The sequence below is a fragment of the Aythya fuligula genome, chromosome 1, assembly GCF_009819795.1.
Source record: "Aythya fuligula isolate bAytFul2 chromosome 1, bAytFul2.pri, whole genome shotgun sequence".
Classification (NCBI taxonomy): domain Eukaryota; kingdom Metazoa; phylum Chordata; class Aves; order Anseriformes; family Anatidae; genus Aythya; species Aythya fuligula.
Genome location: NC_045559.1, coordinates 206,968,401 through 206,989,892, shown reverse-complemented (window position 1 = coordinate 206,989,892; position 21,492 = coordinate 206,968,401). Strand labels below are relative to the sequence as shown.

At 47.4% G+C, this 21,492-nt stretch overlaps 1 protein-coding gene across 7 annotated transcripts in view; it reads right to left on the bottom strand.

The window, feature by feature from the left end:
• Positions 1-1,488: 1,488 nt before the first annotated feature.
• The window catches only part of LCMT2 (leucine carboxyl methyltransferase 2), a 28,157-nt gene continuing 8,153 nt past the window's right edge, over positions 1,489-21,492 (bottom strand). The window contains exons 8-16 of one of the 7 annotated variants that reach the window (XR_004253207.1): positions 21,375-21,465; positions 19,042-19,299; positions 18,634-18,861; positions 15,601-15,698; positions 11,676-11,863; positions 11,450-11,585; positions 7,993-8,199; positions 2,380-2,517; positions 1,489-1,620 (exon numbers count right to left, since the gene is read on the bottom strand). Coding sequence is in view for 5 of the 7 variants with exons in the window: in XM_032186340.1 (XP_032042231.1) it covers positions 8,032-8,199; positions 11,450-11,585; positions 11,676-11,863; positions 15,601-15,698; positions 18,634-18,861; positions 19,042-19,299; positions 21,375-21,465 (1,167 nt within the window). In the remaining 2 variants the exon portion in view is untranslated. Of the gene's footprint in view, positions 1,621-2,379; positions 2,518-2,538; positions 2,576-7,223; positions 8,200-9,557; positions 10,077-11,449; positions 11,586-11,675; positions 11,864-15,600; positions 15,699-18,633; positions 18,862-19,041; positions 19,300-21,374; positions 21,466-21,492 lie in introns of those variants that run through there. The other 6 variants (XR_004253208.1, XM_032186340.1, XM_032186360.1 and 3 more) reach the window with 6 other exon arrangements.

Genomic DNA, 21,492 nt, shown 5'->3' with positions numbered 1-21,492 from the left:
GGACACTATAACCAAGCAAGTAAATGGAACTTTTTCAACTGGAATTAGCTCAAAACTTTCTTTTACACAGGAAGAAAAATCTAGGAGCATAACACATTACACACCAAAAAAATAAAAAAGCAATGTAGTAACATCACTCAACGGAAAAAAAAAAAACGTGCATGCACGGCACCGCTCAGCCTGCAGTATCCTTCAAAAACAGCAGAAAAAATGCACACCACACTGTCTAGGGGAGGAAATAACGGCCCAGAGCAACATGCCACTCCTGGCTTGGAAGCCGAGCAGTAATGCTAAACTACATTTCCCGGCGTGCCCCATGAACCAGCATGGCCGACCAGAAGCCCAAAGACAACAACTCCCGGCATGCTGCTGGGCACGAAGGCTGGCCACCGCTACTGCGCATGTGCACAGCCTCTGCTCCTGCTGTACCGATTCTTCGCCAGCAGGCGGCAGCAGAGAGCGACGGACCGCTTCTGCGCCTATCTGCCCGCCGTACTGATGTTCGGCCAGCAGGTGGCACCACAGAGCTCCGCGGCGCCCGTTCCGAGCCAGCCTGCTCTGCTCACGCGCGGAATCAGAACTGCAGCAATGGCTTTGAGACAGTTTGCTCGTTAAGGGAAGCAGCGTGAACTGCGCGGAACACCGCACGAAAACAGCAAGACACTCCACTCTGCTAACGCGGAAGGAACTGCCCTTCCGAACTATGAACGTGCCACGTCAGGCTTGAAAGCTGAGTGGCTTGAAAACTACATTTCCCGGCGTGCCCTGGAAACCAATGCGGCTGACAAGACCACAACTACCAGCATGCTGCGCGGCACGGTGCTCACAGCCACCTGACCCTGCGGACGCCCCGGAGCCACCCCCGTCGTCAGCCCTGCTCCCCCACCTCACGGTTCCGCCCCCCCCCCGTCAGAGGCTTTCCCTGTCCCAGTCTCCTCCACACCCTCACCTCTCCCCTGCTCCTCTGCAAGCAGAAGCAGCGCTGGCCACGCTTGCTAACCACTCTCTCCATGCAGACCGGCCCTAGCACACCCACCCCTGGGAGCAAAGACATCACAGGGCTACTCCACTGCTGCCTTTGCTTCTTCCCCCACTCCCCTGGCCCAACAGCCTGCAGCCCCCCAGCAAGATGGGCCCCACACGCCAAGGAGCAGTCCACATCTATCAGCCCCTGCAGCCTCAACTGGGGCCCTGCTCCAGGAACTGGGGACCCTCCCACCCCATTATGGAACCCGCACCCACTGACACAGGGATGGCCCCTGACCCACAGCTACAAACACAGACAGCAGTGCAAGCCAGAAAGCAAACTCTTTATTAACTGGTATACAGGACTCCCCAGAGGGAGACTGTGGCAGGGTTCTCTGCCCATACGTGGGAAAAAAAAAGTGACAGAAAGAAATTGAGAGAGAAATAAAATCATACAACCATAGAATATCCTGAGTTGGAAAGGATCCATAAGGATCATTGAGTCAAACTCCTGGCTCCACACAGGTCTATCCAAAAATTCAGACCACATGACTAAGAGCACAGTCCAAGCACTTCTGGAACTCTGACAGGCTTTGTGCTGTGACTATGTCCCTGGGGAGCCTGTTCCAGTGCGCAACCCTCTCAGTGAAGAACCTAGGGAGCAGGAAAGAAAGATTGAGAAAAATCAAATACTGCTGGGGCAACAGGACTGAGAAATGAAGAAGGTCTTAGAGGGAGTGGGCAGGGGGAGGCGAACACCTGAACACTGAGACTGAGGGGTCTCAGAATGGGACAGAGATGAGAAAGGAGAGAGCAGTGTGCAGCAGGGTTGAGATGGCAAAAGAGCGTCAAGGGAAGGGGAGAAGGACAGAGGCACAGAAAGAAACAGGTGAGCAAGCTGGACAGAGGGCTTGATGGCACGATGGCAGAGGCCATAGGACAGAAAGATGCGGACAGGTAGGACAAGGACCGGAAGGACTACAAGAGCAAAGAGCAGGGCAGACATGGGTACTTAAACATTAACAGGGGACAGTTGGTGTGTAATTGAGAAAGACGGAACAAAGGACAGAGTGGGGAAAAGAACGACATGGACAGAGAAGGAAAAGCCTAGGATGAGCAGAGAGGAAGGGGAAGTGGGGGAGGGGAGCAGGATAGAGAGAAGAAAGAACCTAGGAAAGGCGGCAACACAGAGGAAAAGGGACAGTAAGCAGGATGCAGTAAAACATGCAGATGGGAAGTAGGCCATACAGAGAGCAAACAAGCAGGACAGGGAAGAGGACTGAAAAGCATTCCAAAGAGACAGACGGGCTAGGAGGAGACAGGGGACAGAGAAGGGTTGCAGATACAAAGGGGAGCAAAGGCAGCCTGGGATGCAGAACAGGGGGGACACAGCCTCAGGGACCTGGCGCTTACCACAGCTCCCACTCTGGGCGCTGCCAAGAGGATTTCATGGTTCAGACACTTCTCGCTCGCTCGCTCTCCCGGTTTCCTCCTCTGTAAGGATCTGGAGGCTCAGCTGTCACCCGACCAAGAGAATACGCAGGGGTGCATCTGCAACAATGGTAGATGGTTGTCCACAGCCCTTGTATTTCATAGTAATCTTTCATAACTGAATAGTGGAAGGAGAAAAAAGATACACACCATGTCCACAAAAGCTTTTGTGGAGAATACTTAAAGAAAAACAACAAAAATAGAAATATTAAGCAGCCAGTACATCAGTTTTGTTAACATACTAGAAATTTCCACATTCTTTACCCTTTACCTTGAAGATGTCACCCAATTCTGTCACTGTTGACCATTAGCATTTTTAAAATTTTTCATTTAGCATTTTTTTAAATTTTCATTTAGAGGGAGAACGGGGAAAAAAAAAAAAAAAGAGGGGTGAGGGATTGTAGTGGGTTTACGTGGCAAGGTTTTGGTAGCAGGGAGCCATAGGGGTGGTTTCTGTGAGAAAGATCTAGAAGCTGCCCCATGTTTGGGAAGGGCCCCATTGTTTTCCAGATCTGAGCCAATAAGCGATGTTGTTTTGCGCCTCTGTGAGAGCATATTTAAGACAGGGAAAAAACGCTGCGCCAGACAGCAGCCGGGAGTGAGAGAACAGCTTTGCAGGTGCCAAGGTCAGTGTAGAGGGAGGGGGAGAAGTGCTCCAGGCGCCAGAGCAGAAGTCCCCTGTGGCCTGTGATGAGGACCATGGTGAAGCAGGATGTCCCCCTGCAGCCCATGGAGTACCACGGTGGAGCAGGGTTCCACGCTGCAGCCCATGGAGAAGACCACGGTGGAGCAGGTGGCCCTGCACCGACGGAGACTGCCGCCTGTGGAAGACCCCTGCTGGAGCAGATTCCGGGCCGGACCTGTAGCCCGTGGAGAGGAGCCCACGCAGGAGCAGGTGACCTGGCAGGAGCTGCTGCCCGTAGGGGAGCCAGGTTGGAGCAGTTTTCTCCTGAGGGATGGACCCCGTGGTACGGACCCATATCTGGAGCAGTTCTGGAAGAGCTGCTGCCTGTGGGAAGACCACGCCGGATCAGTTCATCAAGGACTGCATCCCGTGGGTGGGACCCCACAGCACAGGGGACGAGAGTGACCGAGAAGAAGTGGCAGAGAAGAAGTGCTGTAGACTGACCATAACCCCCATTCCCCCGCGCCGCTCGGGGGGAGGAGGTGGAAGAGGGTGGATGGGGGGGAAGGTGCTTTTGTTTTTTTTTTTTCCTTTGTTTTCTCACTTCTCTCGCTTGTTAGTAATAGGCAATAAATCTTACTATCTCCTTATGCCGAGTCTGTTTTGCCCGTTACAATAATTATTGCATGATTTTCTCGTCTTTATCTCAACCCTTGAGCCCTTTTCACATATTTTCTCCCCATTCCTCTTTGAGGAGGGGGAGTGAGAGAGCGGCTGTGGTGGAGCTCGGCTGCCCACTCGAGCAGAACCACGACAGGGATGAAGTGGCACAGCCATTTCTTTCCTCAGTAACACGAGCAAAAAGCTCACTCAGCAAGAACATGCTTTAAATCAGTCCATCCAACCCAAGAGGGGACTCCACCACACACACACACACTCCCGCTGCCTCTTGCAGCTCTTCCCACATCCCCCTGCCATCTCTCAATGTTCGTCCCCCCTCACGCCCAGACTCCCAAAGCCCAGCACAGCAGAGACTCTCCTCCCCCCCCTGCCGGTAGGGTCTGCTCCAGCACACCCCCAGCCCTGCACAACGGCTGTTTCCCCAGAAGCCACCGACCGCAGCGCCCTGACCACCTGACTGCCTTGCCCCGCACATCATCATGGGGCAGCCCTGACCACCAACCTCGGTGCGGCACCGTGCCTCGCCATCCCATCCTGAGCAGAGCCCGGCACAGCTCCTGCTCCGGAGAAGGGCGCTGCCATGTTGCCATGGCCAGGGCATGCAGTGCCAGCCCTACAGCATTGCTCGGCTCTTGCTCCTCAGTTAGCTCCGCATGTGCATGGAATCAGAGCAGCAGGCATGGCTTGCCAGAGCAGCACTGCTGTTCAAGCTTAAACAGAAAAACAACAACAACAACACACACAGCTTTATGCGTTTACACAACTTAGGGCAGAGGTTGCCCCTTTGTTGGGGTGGTACGCAATAAAGGCACCTACTACTGTATAGATGGCTTTACTCTAAATTATCCTGCTAGTTGCTACCTCAAAAAGATATGCTTAACTCTCTCAACATTGAAATGCATCAGCCTATAGACTCTGACCTACCTAAAAAAAACCTGCAACTGACTGAAAGAAAATCAACTCACTTACCCCAAAAAGCAGCTCGGGCAGGATGAGCTCTCTGATGGGATGCCTGTGGCTCATATACCATTAGGCACTACCCAGCACCCCGCCCCAATAGCCTGGAAAAGGGGAGGAGCAAAGCACGGGAAGGGAGAGAGAGCAGGAGTAGCAGCCTCTGTGTTAAATATCTGCCTTAGATCAACAGCTTGCAGTGTTACTGGAAGCAATAATTCATATGCTTTTGCTTCAACTTTTAATATCAAAAAGACGATAATCTAGGAGGGTAACAGATTACACGCCAAAAAAAAATCAATTCAGTGTAATAACATGACTCAAAGGAGAAATCAGGCACTTGAGTAGGCTATCTGAAAACAAAAGGTTACACAGCTGGGTCAAAAAATAAATAATAATAATAATAAAAAACAACAATCAAGGTCTGAAAAGGGTACAGATACCCTCAAAGGGCACAGGAGAAAAAAAACAGTGGTATTTAAAAGACCTACAGAACCTCAGGAGGGACCTGAGCAGAGCACACAGGTTCTTTGGGAGGAGGGAGGGTTGAGAGCAGGTAAGGCAGGGACTAGAAATGCTAAATAGAGGAGAAAACAAGTGTTGGGGGCCTCAGGCATGTGCAAAGAGAGTAAGGAGGGCTCCTGAGAGGACAGGGGAACAAAGGGAAAGCTGCTTACCTCTGGGAAGTCATCCACGATCTTTGTGCCATGGATGTTTGTCTCACATGCTCGACACACGAGTTAGGGGTCCCCATACGTTGAAGGCTTCTTACCTCTGATAAGTCCCCCCTGGGGCTTTCTTCTAGTAGATTATGGCTTTCCCAGAGACTGCACGGAGAGGCCCTTAGTCCCCCTTATAATCGGAGAGATCTCTCTTGCACAGAGAGATCCTTGCCTGAGCCTTCACAGCCTGTGATGCCATGTGCATGCAGCTGTTCTCAGGAAAACAAGCAGCTTTACAGTCTGAACTGTAAACAGCACGCGTTTCTTCTGGGCAGGTTTCACATCATCATCTCCCTTCGCAGGAAATGGAAAAGTCACTCCTGTTTGCTGCTCCGCCTCTCCCAACATCTCCCTCCCCCCCGCCCCCCATCTTCCCCTGCTGATTTTGCTCCTCTTAGGTCGCTGCACGCCTCCACCTTCCAGAGCAGCTCATTCTCATCGAGTTCTCCTGCATCCTGTCCCCAGCTGTTCCCATCCCACAGTGCTTTCAATGGCAACATTAGCTGTACTCGGAACTCCTTCCCGCTTGGTACCCTCTGCAGCTATCCCTGTTGTGGGAATGGCAGAAAACTCTGCAGGGCATCTGTAGCCATAAGGTTGAAGAATGCATTTACCTGGAAGTTTCTGATGAAAGATTACAAAAAGAGTCACACCTCTTCGCAAATGCATTACGCCTTTCCAGAGAGACACTAAGATGTCACATGCCATCTCTCTGTAACTTTTTCAAATTCAACAAGGATTTGCGGTATTACAAAAAATAACATTAGACAGAGAAGACCAGTAGTCCTGACAAATTCCCTAAGTCAGGAGAACCTGTCCAATCAACCCCAAACCGTTCATTACTTTTGAAAGCCAAACGAGGAGGTGCGTATTCGACTCTTTCCCATCCGTGTTCTTGTTCTGGCTTAACCTGGCAAGCAGGTAGCGCAAATAGCACCGTGGGAGACTTGGGAAGAAAAAATAGTCAAAGCTCATGGGTTCAGATAAAGACAGTTTAATTGGACAGAAATTAAACATCTCCGGCTGTTTCTCTGCCCCAGCTGCCAATCCCGTGGGTCCCAGCCTCCCTGGCACTCTCCCCTCCCCTCTTCCTTGCCGGGGAACACCAGCCCCCCCCCATGACACCTGTCCCACCGTACAAAGACAGCACAGACCTAAGCGCCCCCCCTTCCTTCACACCACTACCCTCCTGCCCGCTGGCCCCATGCCTGCAGCTCCCTGGCAAGATGACCTGCACACCCAGAGGGACTGTCTGCATCTGTCGACAACACCCCTCCCGCAGCCGGTGAAAACGGGGTCAATCCCCAAGGCCCTGCCCCCTCCGCACCCACCCCGCTATGGAACCTGCACCCACGGACATGGCGATGGCCACTGGACACAGGGCTACAAACACAGATGGGAGTGCAAGCCAGAAGGCAAACTAACTCGTGCACAGGACTACTGGGAGGGAGGGAGGCTGCAGTGGGGCTCCCTGCCCATACGTTCTCCCCTTCCCCTGGGGGACCATGGGGCTTGGGCATAAAACAGCGTCCTTCCCTCTGTCCATCTCTGCATCCGTCCAGTGGGGAACCATTGCCTCCTGCAGCCACAGGCTGCAACGAAGCACAGGAGAAGGAAGAAAAACGAAGGAAAAGGGCACAAGCAGGACACAAACAGCGAGAGAAAACAGACAGCGGGCGCAAATGGACAGAAGAACCACCCAGAGGGCAGGGAGCAGGACAAGGATGATCAAGAGGGTTGGTCAAGAAACACAACAGAGGCACAACTGCAACGACACGGACGACTGAGAGTCATAAAAAATTTACTATTACTGACTTAAGACATTTTTTGGTTTGGGGAAGTAAAAAACAAAACACACCATAGCAGAGATGACTGTTTAACAGCCTCTGCATTTCCAATATTTGAAAGGAAAAGTCACGAGGATAAGTGCAAAAGTATGCAGCTATTACCAACAGAGACACCAGAGGTAGGCTTCTCAATATTGCTTTTGGTATTTCAAAGGGAAAACATCAAGCCTAATATTTTTCATCCATAAGGCCTTGGGGAGCAAGCAGAACCCAAGACTCTTAGTATGTCTTCTGAGAATCCCAGCTTACAGTTAATGGCTTCTGGTCGCACAGGATGAGGCAGAGGTATAATTAATTCCTTCATCTCTCTGGTGTGACTTTTAGAAATGTTCAAATATGACCTATGACACATTCTGTTTCACTTGTTTAATTATGCTTGGCTACATATTTCCAATGACTTTTTAACTCAGTGGCTTCACTTTACTTCCAAGTCAGCACTGTGCAAACTTACGTCCCTTTTGAACACAGCACTGGTCCTCATTTTACCTCTAAGAGCTACCACTGCCACCACAGAGCTACTCCTGGGACACTTCATTTGCAGAAAAACAAAGAATAAATTAAAAAAAAAATCAATGAAGTATACATGCTTGTAATAACTTTATCTCCTAAACCCTTCTCCTTATGCCACCTTTACAAATGCATTCTGGATAGAAAACTGTGATAACATTTTGTTGTTCTTGGATCTGCAAGCGAATAGCTGTCTCACCATGGTGCAGTGGCACAGTTCAGTCCTGTTTGGTCCCAATTAGTGGCTGGTCAGAATATTTCTGAGGCTCAATGAGACGGGCTTTGGGTTCAGGTGTGTCCCAAAGGAGAAGCAGTTCCCACCACCACCAATAAGCAACAACTCCTTTTCATTTGGCAGAAAAACACTACTATGATTATGCAGCATTAATGGCCACTCCAAATGCTCCTGAAAAGAAAGAGATTTTAAGTCCTTAGCCTGAAACAGAAACCTGTGTAGTCTGGGGGACACCAGCCAGTCACATTCTGGAGAGGTACACAAAGGTCAAGATGGGGAATTGGACATAGAGCAGTAGGACGTCTGGACAAAGTACTCAAAAATCAGAAAGGGAATGAGAACTAGTAGCTTCTCTAATTACTCAGAAATTCAACATCTTAGGGTGGGACTTTTTTTTTTTTCCGTACTAAGGAGCAAAGGGAAATGCAGTAAGTTCACCAGTTAGGCACCTGGTAAATTCTGTTTCAATTATTGTGTCCACCAATCTGGATCAGACTTAGGAAGTAATCTTTGAACATACAGGACTTCAACAGATGTATACCTCATACAGTGCTGTAGAGATACTTCATATAGACACCTTCATTAAAAAAATAAGGACAACCACAATGGGTGACCATTTAGTCAACTACACCAACTACAAATATGGACAAAAAAAGATACCTAGAGAAGAACGTAAAAGCAAGGAAACCATAATGTACTCTTCTAAGATACTCCACTCACTGAACAACTTGCAGTTCAGTGATTCTGAATGAGAGAATGTCTTCGTACTCTCCAGGCCTCTAGAATTACTGGATAAGAAAATCACCAGGAGTAGTCAGCATGGATTTGCCAAGGGGAAGTCATGCTTGACCAAGCTGATGAGTTCCTACAGTGAAATGACTGGCCTGGTAAATGAGGGGAAATCAGTGGATATTACCTACATGGACTTCAGTAAGGCTTTTCATAGAACCATAGAATCATAGAATGGCTTGGGTTGGAAGGGACCTCAAAGATCATCTATTTCCAACCCCCCTGCCATAGGCAGGATGCCATCAACTAGATCAGGTTGCCCAGGGCCTGATCCAACCCGGTGTTGAACACTTCCAGGGATGGGGCATCCACAACCTCTCTGGGCAACCTGTGCCAGTGCCTGGCCACCCTCTGAATGAAGAATTTCCTCCTAACCTCTAATCTAAATCTCCCCTCTATTAGTTTAAAACCATTCACCCTTGTCCTGTCAATATCTGATTGAACAAAGAGTTGCTCTCCATCTTTTTGATAAGCCTCCTTTAAGTACTGAAAAGCCACAATGACGTCACCCCCCAGAGCCTTCTCTTCTTTAGGCTGAACAGCCCCAGCTCTCTCAACCTATCTTCATAGGAGAGGTGCTCCAGCCCTCTGATCAACTTTGTGGCCCTCCTCTGGACCTGTTCTATCAGTTCCACCTCCTTCTTGTGCTGGAGGCTCCAGACCTGGACACAGTACTCCAACTGGGGCCTCACAAGGGCAGAGCAGAGGGGGACAATCACCTCCCTCAACCTGTAGGTCATGCCTCTGTTAATGCAGCACAGGATGCAGTTGGCCTCCTGTGCAGTATTCTATAATATGGATGCAGAAGGATTGGTAGCTGCTTTTGCTTATGAATTGTTTGGCTTGACTTAGATGCAAATCTGTAGGCTTTAGAACCTACCAGTTCTGTTCTCAAGTATTGACAGTATTGTGTAGCGTATGTGGATTGGTCCCAAGTTCTGAAAGACTGGAAGTATTGGTTTTCTGTGCAGCACTGGATACTATTAGTATTACTGCTTTTATACATGTGTTAGAAGGTGATAGCACCAAAAGTTTTTGGCTAGTAACTCTCTATGTGCTTAAAGTAGCCATGCACAGAGTGCATGGTCACATACATGGTCACATACATTACAGAATCATATGAGAGATGTCATATACATTAAATTTTATCATATATTTTTTTATATTGCTCTATTATTTTGGATAAAACTTCATTACCATTGTACCATCATCACTGCTATGGAAAAAGCTGCAATGTCAGCCAGATGTCCTCATACTGCCTATCATAAAAAACAAATCTGTTACAAATTCCAGTTTCATCTGTACATGTGCATCCTATCCTAGGTATCTCAGGAAATCTGTTACGTTATGTAAAAGAAAAATAAAAGCTTTTCAAGCAAGAGGAGCTTTCTCCAACCAGTATTAACACAGATTAGGGCTACTCACATAGACAGGTTCAGATTTAGGAAAGTTTTGCCCAGACTATGCCAAAATCCTGCTGTGTAACAAGCACACTTGTATGACTGAGATGAGATCAGGTCTTATGTTTGAGAGATTAAGGCTTATGAGTAACAGCTGAGGGAGCTGGGGTTGTTTAGCTTGGATAAAAGAAGGTTCAGGAGAGACCTTATTGTACTTTATATTTACCTTAAAGGAGGTTGTAGCAAGGTTGGGACTGGGCTCTTCTCCCATGCACCAAGTGGTAAGATGAGGGGAAATAGCTTCAAACTGTGCCAGGGGAGGCTTAGGTTGGATATTAGGAGAAATTTCTTTACTGAAAGGGTTATACGGGATTGGAATAGGCTGCCCAAGAAAGTGGTTGAGTCACCATCCCTAGAGGTCTTCAAGAAATGTCTGGATGTAGAACTTAGCAGCATGGTTTAGGGGTGGACTTGTCAGTACTAGGTTAAAGGTTGGACTAGATGATCTTTGAGGTCTTTTCCAAGATGACTGATTCTATGATTGTTTTCCAGTGAATTACAGAAAAGAATCACAGAAAAGTTGAGGTTGGAAGGGAACTCTGGGCATCATCTAGTACAACCACCCCAGCTCAAAGTAGGCTCAAGTTGAGCAAGTTGCTCAGGACCTTTTCTAGTCAGTTTTTGCATTATCTTCAAGGATGGAGACTCCACATTCAGAAGAACCTGTTCCAATGTTCAATCACCCTTACAGCAAAAAGTAGTCTCATATTTAATTGGAGTTTCCAGTACTTCCATGCTGTTTTCTTCTTGTACTTCAGGCAGCAGCTACAGCACACAGCAATACCCACTGTGAAGTTTTAAGTGAAATAATACCACAGACCTTCATAAAAACTAACTGAGGCTCTGGTTTAATCTATTCTCATCATCCACTGACATCCTGAAATTGCTATATTTGTGCACATCTTAGTACTGCACCCAGTCTGAAATAGTGCAGCTCTGTGCCCTTCTGTCTTTTGCACACTCAGACTCTCCCTCTCTTAAGGCTATTATGTTCTCAAGGCTGGTCAAAGCACTTCAAAATTTGATTCTACCACAAAGAGGTAGAATCTAAATTCTACCATGCACAAATTTGACTCCTTTGCTTTCCCTATTCCATTTCAAGAAAAGGCCCTGAAGTTACCACCTTCCTTCGCACAACACTGTTTACCCTGAAAAATATAATCAGTACTTACCACACTAATTGTGTAGTCCAAGCAGAGACCAGTTATTAAGTCAATGACAGTGATGCCTGGCACAGAGAATGAGTGAAGCCACACTCCACCAACAAGCAGTAGTTTTCCATCATGCACGTGAGCAGTATGTGAATACCTGTGAGTTCAAAATTAGATTGAACTCCATTAATAATGGGAGACAGCTAGAGGCAGGCCAAAGATTCACTGCTGAACACCTTCTACTTACCTTGGGATGAGAGGAGGGTGTGTCTCTACTGTCTGCCACTGAAAGCCGTTCTCAGCCTCCCTCAGAAAGAAAACTGAACCTAAGGGCTGCTCAGCTGCTCCCAAACCTCCTGCAATTAGCACTCCTCCTTTCCAGCTACAGGCACTGTGAGAGTGACGGCCTTCTGGTACTGGACCCTCAACAGGAATCTAAGAAAACATAAGTCCAAGCCTGAAGGTTGCCTCTCTTCCCATTTTGTCTCCTGTGGGATTTAATATTCCTTTCCTTCCTGCCATAGGATAGGTATAGCTGGGGAGGGGAACAGACTGAGTAAGCACAATTGTAGAATCAGAGAATCAAAGAATCATAGAATGGCTTGGGTTGGAAGGGACCTTAAAGATCATCTAGTTCTGATCCCCCTGACGTGGGCAGGGATATTACCTGCTAGATCAAGTTGCCCAAAGCCTCATCCATGCTGGCCTTGAACACCTCCAGGGATGGGGCATCCACAACTTCTCTGGGTAACTTGTGCCACTGCCCCATCACCCCAAGTAAAGATTTTTCTCCTAACATCTAATCTAAATCCACTCTCTTTTAGTTTAAAACCATTCCCTCTTGACCTATCATTATATGCCTGAGTAAATAGGGAAGAATAAAAAAATCCTCAAGCTGCACACATGGGGGTTTCCTCTAAGGATGGCTACATAGAAGTGTTTCAATTTACACTGTCTTCAGTATTTCTCTAGATTTTATTTAATATTGTTCAGCCTTTATAGAGTTTTATTTCTGTACATGTATTAGAAGTAACTTTGTTTTCCTTCTTGCACGCTGCTCTCTGTTCAAGATACACCTGTGAACCTTAAGTTTACAAATACATGGATTATAGAATCATAGAATCATTAAGTTTGGAAAAGACCTCAGGATAATGTGGTCCAACCATCACTCTACCACTAATGTCACCCACTAAGTCATGTCCCTAAGCACCACATCCAACCTCTCCTTGAACATCCCCAGGGATGGTGATGCCACCACCTCCCTCGGCAACTCATTCCAATGCCTGACTACACTTTCTAAGAAGAAATGTCTCATTTCCAACCTAAACCTCCCTTGGCACAACTTGAGGCCATTCCCTCTGGTCCTATCACTAGTTACCTGTGAAAAGAGGCCGACCCCCAGCTTCCCACCCCTTCCTTTCAGGCAGTTGCAGAGAGCAATAACGTCTGCCCTGAGGCTCCCTTCTCCAGACCAAACACCCCCAGTTCCTTCAACCACTCCCTCTAGGACTTGTGTTCCAGGCCCTTCACCAGCTTTGCTGCCCTTCTCTGGCCACGCTCCAGGGCCTCGATGTCCTTCTGGTAGTGAGGGGCCCAAAGCTGAACCCAGCACTCGAGGGGCGGCCTCAGCAGGGGGACGAGCACCTCCCTGGCCCTGCTGCCTGCACTACTCCTGACACAACCAGGATGCCGTTGGCCTTCTTGGCCACCTGGGCACACTGCTGGCTCATGTTCAGATGAGCATTAATCAGCACCCCCGGATCCTTTTCCTCTGCACAGCTCTCCAGCCACTCTGCCCCAGGCCTGTAGCGCTGCATGGGGTTGTTGTGGCCAAAGTGCAGGACCCGGCACTGAGCCATGTTGAACCTCATCCCTTGGCCTCTGCCCATCGACCCATCCTGTCCAGATCCCTCTGCAGGGCCTCCCTATCCTCTGGTAGATCAACACTTCCCCCCCATCTGCAAACTTACCGAGTGTGCACTCAATTCCCTCATCCAAATCATCAATAAAGATATTAAAGAGGATGGACCCCAACACTGACCCCTGGGGAAAAACCTCCAGTGACTGGTTGCCAGCTGGATTTCACGCCATTCACCACTACTCTCTGAACCCAGCCGCCCAGACAGTTTTTAACCCAGCAACGAGCAAGCCATGGGCTGCCAGCTTCTCCAGAATACTGTGGGAGACTGTGTCAAAGGCCTTGCTGAAGTCTAGGTAGACTACATCAACAGCCTTTCCCTCATCCAACAGGCGGGTCAGCCGGTCATAGAAGATGAGGTTGGTCAGGCATGACTTGTCTTGCAGGAACCCATGCTGACTGGGCCTGATCCCCTGGCTGTCCCACACATGCTGTGTGATTGATTTCAAGATCACCTGTTCCATCACCTTCCCTGGCACCAAGATCAGGCTGACAGGCCTGTAGTTCTCCATGTCTTCCTTACAACCTTCATCTGGTCCAGCCAGCTGGTCTAGCCAGCCTCCTACCTCTAGCAGGAGGTTTAGGGGCTTAGGCAGAGGTAGTAGACATATGCTGGTATTCAAGAGATCAATGACTGCAGGGTGCTTGTGAGGTAAGTGCACCCTCAGCAAGTTTGCTGATGACACAAAGTTTGGAGGAATGGCTGATAGCCCAGAGGGCTGTGATGCCATTCAGAGGGACCTCGACAGGCTGGAAGGTTGGGACAAGAGGAACGTCATGAAGTTCAACAATGGCGAGTGCAGGGTTCTGCACCTAGGGAGAAATAACCCCAAGCACCAGTACAGGCTGGGGTCTGACCTGCTGGAGAGCAGCTCGGCAGAGAGGGACCTGGGAGTCCTGGTGGACAGCGAGCTGACCATGAGTCAGCAATGCACCCTTGTGGCCAAGAGGGCCAACGGTATCCTAGGGTGCATTCCAAAGAGTGTTGCCAGCAAGTCAAGGGAGGTGATCCTGTCCCTCTACTTAGCCCTGTTGAGGCCACACTTGAAGTGTTGTGTCCAGTTCTGGGCTGCCCAGTACCAGAGGGACATAGAACTACTCAAGTGAGTTCAGAGGAGAGCTACTTAAATGATGAGAGGACAGGAGCACCTGTTGTATGAGCACAGGCTGAAAGAACTGGGCCTGTTTAGCCTGGAAAAGAGAAGACTGAGGGAAGACCTCATCAATGTGTATAAATATCTGAGGGGAGGGTATCGAGAGGATGGAGCGAGTCTCTTTTCAGTTCTGCCCAGTGACAAGACAAGAGGCAAAGGGCACAAACTGAAGCACAGGAGGTTCCAGCTCAATATGAGGGGGCACTTCTTTACTCTGAGGGTGACAGAGCATTGGAGCAGGCTGCCCAGAGAGGTTGTGGAGTCTCCTTCTTGAGATATTCAAAACCCGCCTGGCTGCTACCCTGTGCAATGTCCTCTAGGTGATCCTGCTCAGCAGGAGGGTTGGACTAGATCATCTTCAGGAAGTCCCTTCCAACCCCACCCGTTCTGTGATTCTGTAAGATATAAGTGTGCACAAATGTTTGCTAGCAAATTTCAAGTTGTACTAGCTGGCAATCAAGAGACTCACAAAGCAGGTAAGAGAGCTCAGGATCTGGGCAGGCATCTCAGATGTGCAGAGGGACTGTACTGATACTTGATGGAACTGCAAATGCACACATGCCTATCAATCTACAGAATAGAGGCATGTGTGCTCTGACTACTGAACTTCCAGTCCTTATCAGCCAAAGAGAAGGGAGGGAACTAAAGGCACTTGACTCTGGATTTCATGTGAGTCCTGGTAATGTTATACATGGGTGCTGTTGAAGGCATCATCTTATCTGTAGCAGTCAGTGTAGCTGGCCATGCCAGTGCACTCTATGTGTGCACATATCTATGTGTCTTTGGGATATACAGTCAGCTTCACTACCAGTTGAACCTGCACACAAGAAAACAGCTGCCATATCTATTAGCCTGGGACAGATACATCCCAGGTCTTTGGGAACACTGGAGAGGATTCCAGTGGCCAGTAAGGAGGAATTTCCAGGCCCAGAGCTGCTGGAAGTGACCGCTACTTATAACAACTGTGAACAGAATTTCCTCCATGCAGTCTGGAATCATGCAGTCTACCATATGCTTAAATACGGTAATACCACTGTGATTTAGTTGAGCTTCCAATAGCACAGCACTTTCTATTCCCCAGGGCCTCCCTATGTTCTTACCACAGCGCAGGAAATTTCTGGAGTGTGCAGGAAATACCAATCTCCTAGCACTGGCTGCACAGCAGAGCGGCCTCCATATATAAAGAGGTACTTCTCACCTGCAGAAAAACAGAATGAAGGAGAAAGAGAAGTTAGAATTTGCAATGTCACAAAAGCAAAAACTTATATTTGCATGGAAGGAAAGCTGAGCTGAGATAGCTGGTCATGCAGCTGTATACTGTTTACTGTTATGTATACTGTTTATATGAAGACATACAGCAACTTAGAATCATAGAATCATAGAATATCCTGAGTTGGAAGGGACCCTTAAGGATCATCAAGTCCAACTCTTGACACCGCACAGGTCTACCCAAAAGTTCAGACCATGTGCCTAAGTGCACAGTCCAATCTCTTCTTAAATTCAGACAGGCTCGGTGCAGTGACCACTTCCCTGGGGAGCCTGTTCCAGTGTGCAACCACCCTCTCTGTGAAGAACCCCCTCCTGACGTCCAGCCTAAATTTCCCCTGCCTCAGCTTAACCCCGTTCCCGCGGGTCCTGTCACTGGTGTTAATGGAGAAAAGGTCTCCTGCCTCTCGACACCCCCTTACGAGGAAGTTGTAGACTGTGATGAGGTCTCCCCTCAGCCTCCTCTTCTCCAGGCTGAACAGGCCCAGTGACCTCAGCCGTTCTTCGTACGTCTTCCCCTCAAGGCCTTTCACCATCTTCGTAGCCCAATAAATTGTTTAAGAGATACAAGCATCACCCTTTTATCTAGATTTTTTATAAGGCAATTGTAGGAATAAAAATATTTCCACTGAGATGCCGTATACTTCATGCTCGTGATCATTGAGAACACCCCCATCACCCACTTATATTATGTACTGTCTGAATGTTTAAAGTCTGAATGTAATTCACACAACACAGTCACAAAAACAAAAGGAACAAACATGTTTTTAAATACAAATAACGGAGTTAAGGAATGAAAATTCAGACAATGGAAAGATGACACCTCTAGAAAACCCTAAGAGCATAAATCATAACAACACAATGACATGGATTGACAGAAAACAACAAAAGAGATGAATCCTCCTAAGACAACAAGAATGCATTTTTTCATAGAAAAGGGAGATCAAGGTAACTTAAGTGTGTTGGAGAATCTGGAGAAGCCTCAAAAAGGAGGTACAAAAGGTGCACTAGTAGTCTGGGTAGATGTCAAGAATGTGCATCATGTTTTCATAATGGACTGTGCAAGTAACACAAGTATTGATCGATTACTTTTGCTGAAAAGCAAAATCAAGGCAAAATAAGATGATACAATACAATCTAACAAAGACAAAAGCACTGTATTATTCATAACATTTTATTTATGCATTTAATTAAACACTGCCCCACAAATTCAAAGTACACTTATACTATAGAGTAGACTAACAACTACTTAGCAATCTCCTGATGCTCTCCTTCAGTAACACCTTGCCAGCTAGTAGAGAATGACATCGCTTAAGAAAGGACAGCTTTAACCTCCTGAATTCCACTCTCAGTCTCACCACTGACTAGCTAACAACTGCTCTAGTTTTCATCCATTACAATCATTATCTTTACTAGAGAAACCTTCAGTGTGCCATTGCTGGTCTTGATTCTACACCTCACAACTAATGAATAGTTATCAACTGCTAACAGAAGTGCAACCTTTCTTCTGAGGCACTTCTTCCAAAAAAAGAGCCATGGATCCTACTCCATAATGCTTTAAAATTAAAATACTGCTCTTCAGAGAAGAAGTCCTGAAGCTTTTTTTCTGGCATGATCAATCATGAATCACTTCAGCCATAAATGATCTCAAAAAATCAGTCTTCCAAAACAAATTATATACCTAGGTTTCAATTCGGCTTACCACTGGGGATTATGGGGCATATGTAATCAGAAATTATCATATTTCACGTTTCAAGAAGAGCCCTTTTGAATATATTTTCTACTTTAGAGGGTACTCAGTCTGTGATAGTTGTATTAAAACTAGGAGTGTGTGGTAGTTTTACCCTAATAAGCAGATGAAATCCATCATAGCCACTCTTTCACTCCCCTTCCTCAAAGGAAAAGGAGAAAATATGGAAAGGGCTGAAAGGTTGCGATAAGGACAGGGATCACTCACCAGTTATCATTATGGGCAAAACAGACTCAGCATAGGGAGTTTAATATAATTTATAACCTATAACTTATGGGCTAGAACAGTGAGAAACTAAAAGCAAACTAAAACACCTTCCCCCTGTATTGGGTTTATGTGGCAAGGTTTTGGCTGCAAGGGTGAGAAGAGCCCAGAAGCTAACCCGTGTCAAATAAGAGCCAGTTACGGCCAGCTCCAAAAAGGAATCTGCTGCTGGCCAGAGTGGAGACACTATGTGATGTTGTTTGTGCCTCTGTGAGAGCATATTTAAGAAAGGGAAAAAAAACTCCTGCACAAAAGGAGCTCGAGAGGAGTGAGAAACAGCCATGCAGACACCAAGGTCAGTGCAGGAGAACAGGAGGTGCTCCTGGTGCTGGAGCAGAAGTTCCCCTAAGGCCTGTGGAGATGCCCATGGTGGTACAGGCCATCCCTCCACAGCCCACGGAGTGGAGCAGATGGTGGAGCACCATGGTGGAGCACCATGGTGGAGCAAATTTCCATGCTGCAGCCTGTGGAGGAAGCCACGGTGGAGCAGGTTAATATGTCTTGAAGGAGGCTGCGGCCCATGGAGAGCCCCTGCCAGAGAAGAATCTGTTCTAGTGCTGTAGCCTGTGGAGAGGAGCCCATGCAGGAGCAGGTGATCTGGCAGGAGCTGCCACCTATGGGGGACCCCTGTTGGAAAAGTTTGCTCCTAAAGGATGGACCCCATAGTATGGACCCATATGGGAGCAATTCTTGAAGAGCTGCTGCCTGAGGGAAGCTCACATATGATAAGTTCAGGAAAGACTGCATCCTGTGGGAGGAACACCATGCTGTAGCAGGGAAAGAGAGTGTCAGCAAAGGAATGGTAGAGAAAAAGCATCATGGCATGACCGTAGTCCCTGTTTCCCACTTTTACCTTTGAATATTACTTCAGTTGTACTGTGTCTCCAGCGCAAAGCAAATGGTTCAGCAGCAGGCTGCAGACTTACAAGCTCCACTGTAATGTCATTTGGATCCGAGTCGTTACAGGTTTTGGGGAACTTAAGCCACAGCATTCCCAAAGCTGCATTTGGGGATGTTCGTCCTCCTACCACCAGGGCCAGGCTGCTTGAGAGACATGACACAGTATGGTACAATCGCTCGTCTGTAGAGACATAAGACATCACAGTTCACACTGATCTTCCATGAAATTCAGAACCTTTGCATCTCTTTGACTGTCAGTGTAATTGCACTCTGACGTCACTTTCCACTAGATGCTATTTCATAGCTAGCATAAAAACATCCTCCTTATCCTTGCCATCAATACCCACCTTGTGATACTCACCCCATCTTTTATCATGATTTTCCTTTTTCACACATCCAGCCTTCCAGTAGCCTTCATGCTTAATTAGCACATGAAAATTTCTCATACGACAGTGCTGTCCATTCTCCTCCCCAAAGCCTCCAGTGGTCAGAATTACATTGGGTGTGATAAGAGCAGAGTGGTGACCATAACGTCTCAAGCCAGAAGCTTCAGAGCGCACTTCACACACCAATGCATTGATACTCCCAACTATCCTGACAGGACCATGATGATGAGGAACTGAAGGCAATGAGAAACAAAGCATGTTAAATTTCATACAAAGAAGCAACACCCACACTTAAAATGACAGATTAAGCACAACTATTCAGCTTTTCAAAAAGAAAAAATCGTAAAGCAAGTCGGTACTTCCAATTGACAATCTGACATGCCCTAGAAATCAAGCTGTAATGATTTACACTACCCTGAGTCAACTTGTCTCTAAATTGGAGACATGGATTTAGCGGATGGACCACTAGGTGAGTAAGGAATTGGCTGGATGGTCGGTCTTAAAGAGTTGCAGTCAACAGCTCGATATCCAAGTGGAGATCAGTAACAAGAGGTGTTCCTTAGGGGTCAGTATTGCGACTGGCATTATTTAACGTGTTTGTCAGTGACGTGGACAGTGAAATTCAGTGCACCCTCAGCAACTTTGCCGATGACACCAAGCTGTGTGTGGTCAACACGCTGGAGTTTAGGGATGCCATCCAGAGACTTCAACAGGCTTGAGAGGTGGACCTGTGCAAATGTCATGGAGTTCAGCAAGGCCAAGTGCAAAGTCTTTGCAACTGGGCTAGGGCAATCCCAAGCACAAATACAGGCTGGGTGGAGAACGGATTGAAAGCAGCTCTGAAGAGAAGGACCTGGGGATGTTGGTTGATGAGAAGCTCAACACAAGCCAGCAATTTGTGCTTGCATCCTAGAAAGCCAACCATATCCTGGGCTTCATCAAAGTGTGGCCAGCAGGTCAAGGGACGTGATTGTGCTCTACTCTGCTCTTGTGAGACCCCTCCTGGAGTACTGTGTTCAGCTCTGGGGTGCCCAGCACAAGAAGGACATGGACTTATTAGAATGAGTCCAAAGGAGGGCCATGAGGATGATCAGAGGGCTGGAGCACCTCCCCATGAAGACAGGCTGAAGGAGTTGGCTGTTTAGCTTGGAGAAGAAAAGGCTCTGGGAAGACCTCATTGCAGTACCTAAAGTACCTTACAGTACCTAGAGGGGGCAAGAGAAGGACTCATTATCAGGGATTGTAGGAAAAGTAGTAATAATTTTAAACTAAAAAAGGGTAGATTTAGATTAGATATTCGGGAGAAATTCTTTACTCTGAGGGTGTTGAAGCAGTGGAACAGGTTGCCCAGAGAAGTTGTGAATGCCCCATCCCTGAAGTGTTTAAGGCCAGCTTGGATGGGGCTTTGGGCAACCTGGTCTAATGGGAGGTGTCCGGGCCCATGGCAGGAGGGTTGGAATCTTTACGGTTCCTTCCAATCTAAGCCGTTCTATGATTCTATGATTCTTTTCCATCCTTTTCTGCTCCCTGTAACACAGATTTCAATCTTCAGATGCAGACAGAATTGCTTGTGGTGCTGTACTATGAACAAGACCAGTGATGCTAACCAGGTTAAAAATAATCTGCTTTCCACTCTGAAAAAGGAAGCAAGCAGCCAAATGCAGGAATTTCTTGGACTGCTACTGCTGCCAAGTCTTTTTCATCATGGAAGCACAGCCTTGGTCTTGGCTTTACTCCTGCTGTATCACTTTTCGCCCATTTAAAAAACATAAAAACAACATACAGAAGATTTCAGAAACAGAAATGCTACATACACAATTCCACCCACAGGAGATAACAAAAAAAAGAAAAGAAAACTTGTGTTACACAGTCCCGAGTGCTCTCCTGGACTGCTTTGATGGTGCACTAGGTATAAGATATAACAACCTATCCTGGAAGAACAGAATGGCCCAGAGAGCTATATATGGAGGCAAGTTGGAATAAATTGAAAAGACAGAGTCTGGTGGATCCCAAAAATAGGAGGAAAAGCAGGGTAGCCTTGTGTTGCAGCCATCTATAAACAAAAGGAAGAACTGTTGGGACTGGAATGTTCAATAAATTAACAGAAATTAACATGAAACTGATCAGAACCACTTGCCGGGACACAGCTCTGGCTTTGCTAAAGACTGTGAAACCATTGTGATGAGGATGGAGAAAGCTAATCAGGTGGTAGCATCACATGCATTCCTTACTGAATTTTACTGCCTCCTAAAATTTCTCACAGGGAGACACATGATATAAAAGACTATAAAAACTAGTCAGTATGTACCTGTCGTACTGGATAACAATGGAGTCCAGGAAGGTTCCATCCCCTTTGATGCAGTCAAGACAAAGTAATGAGAACATTTCAGATGCCATTCCTGTAGAAAGCCAAAGAAACAAAAACA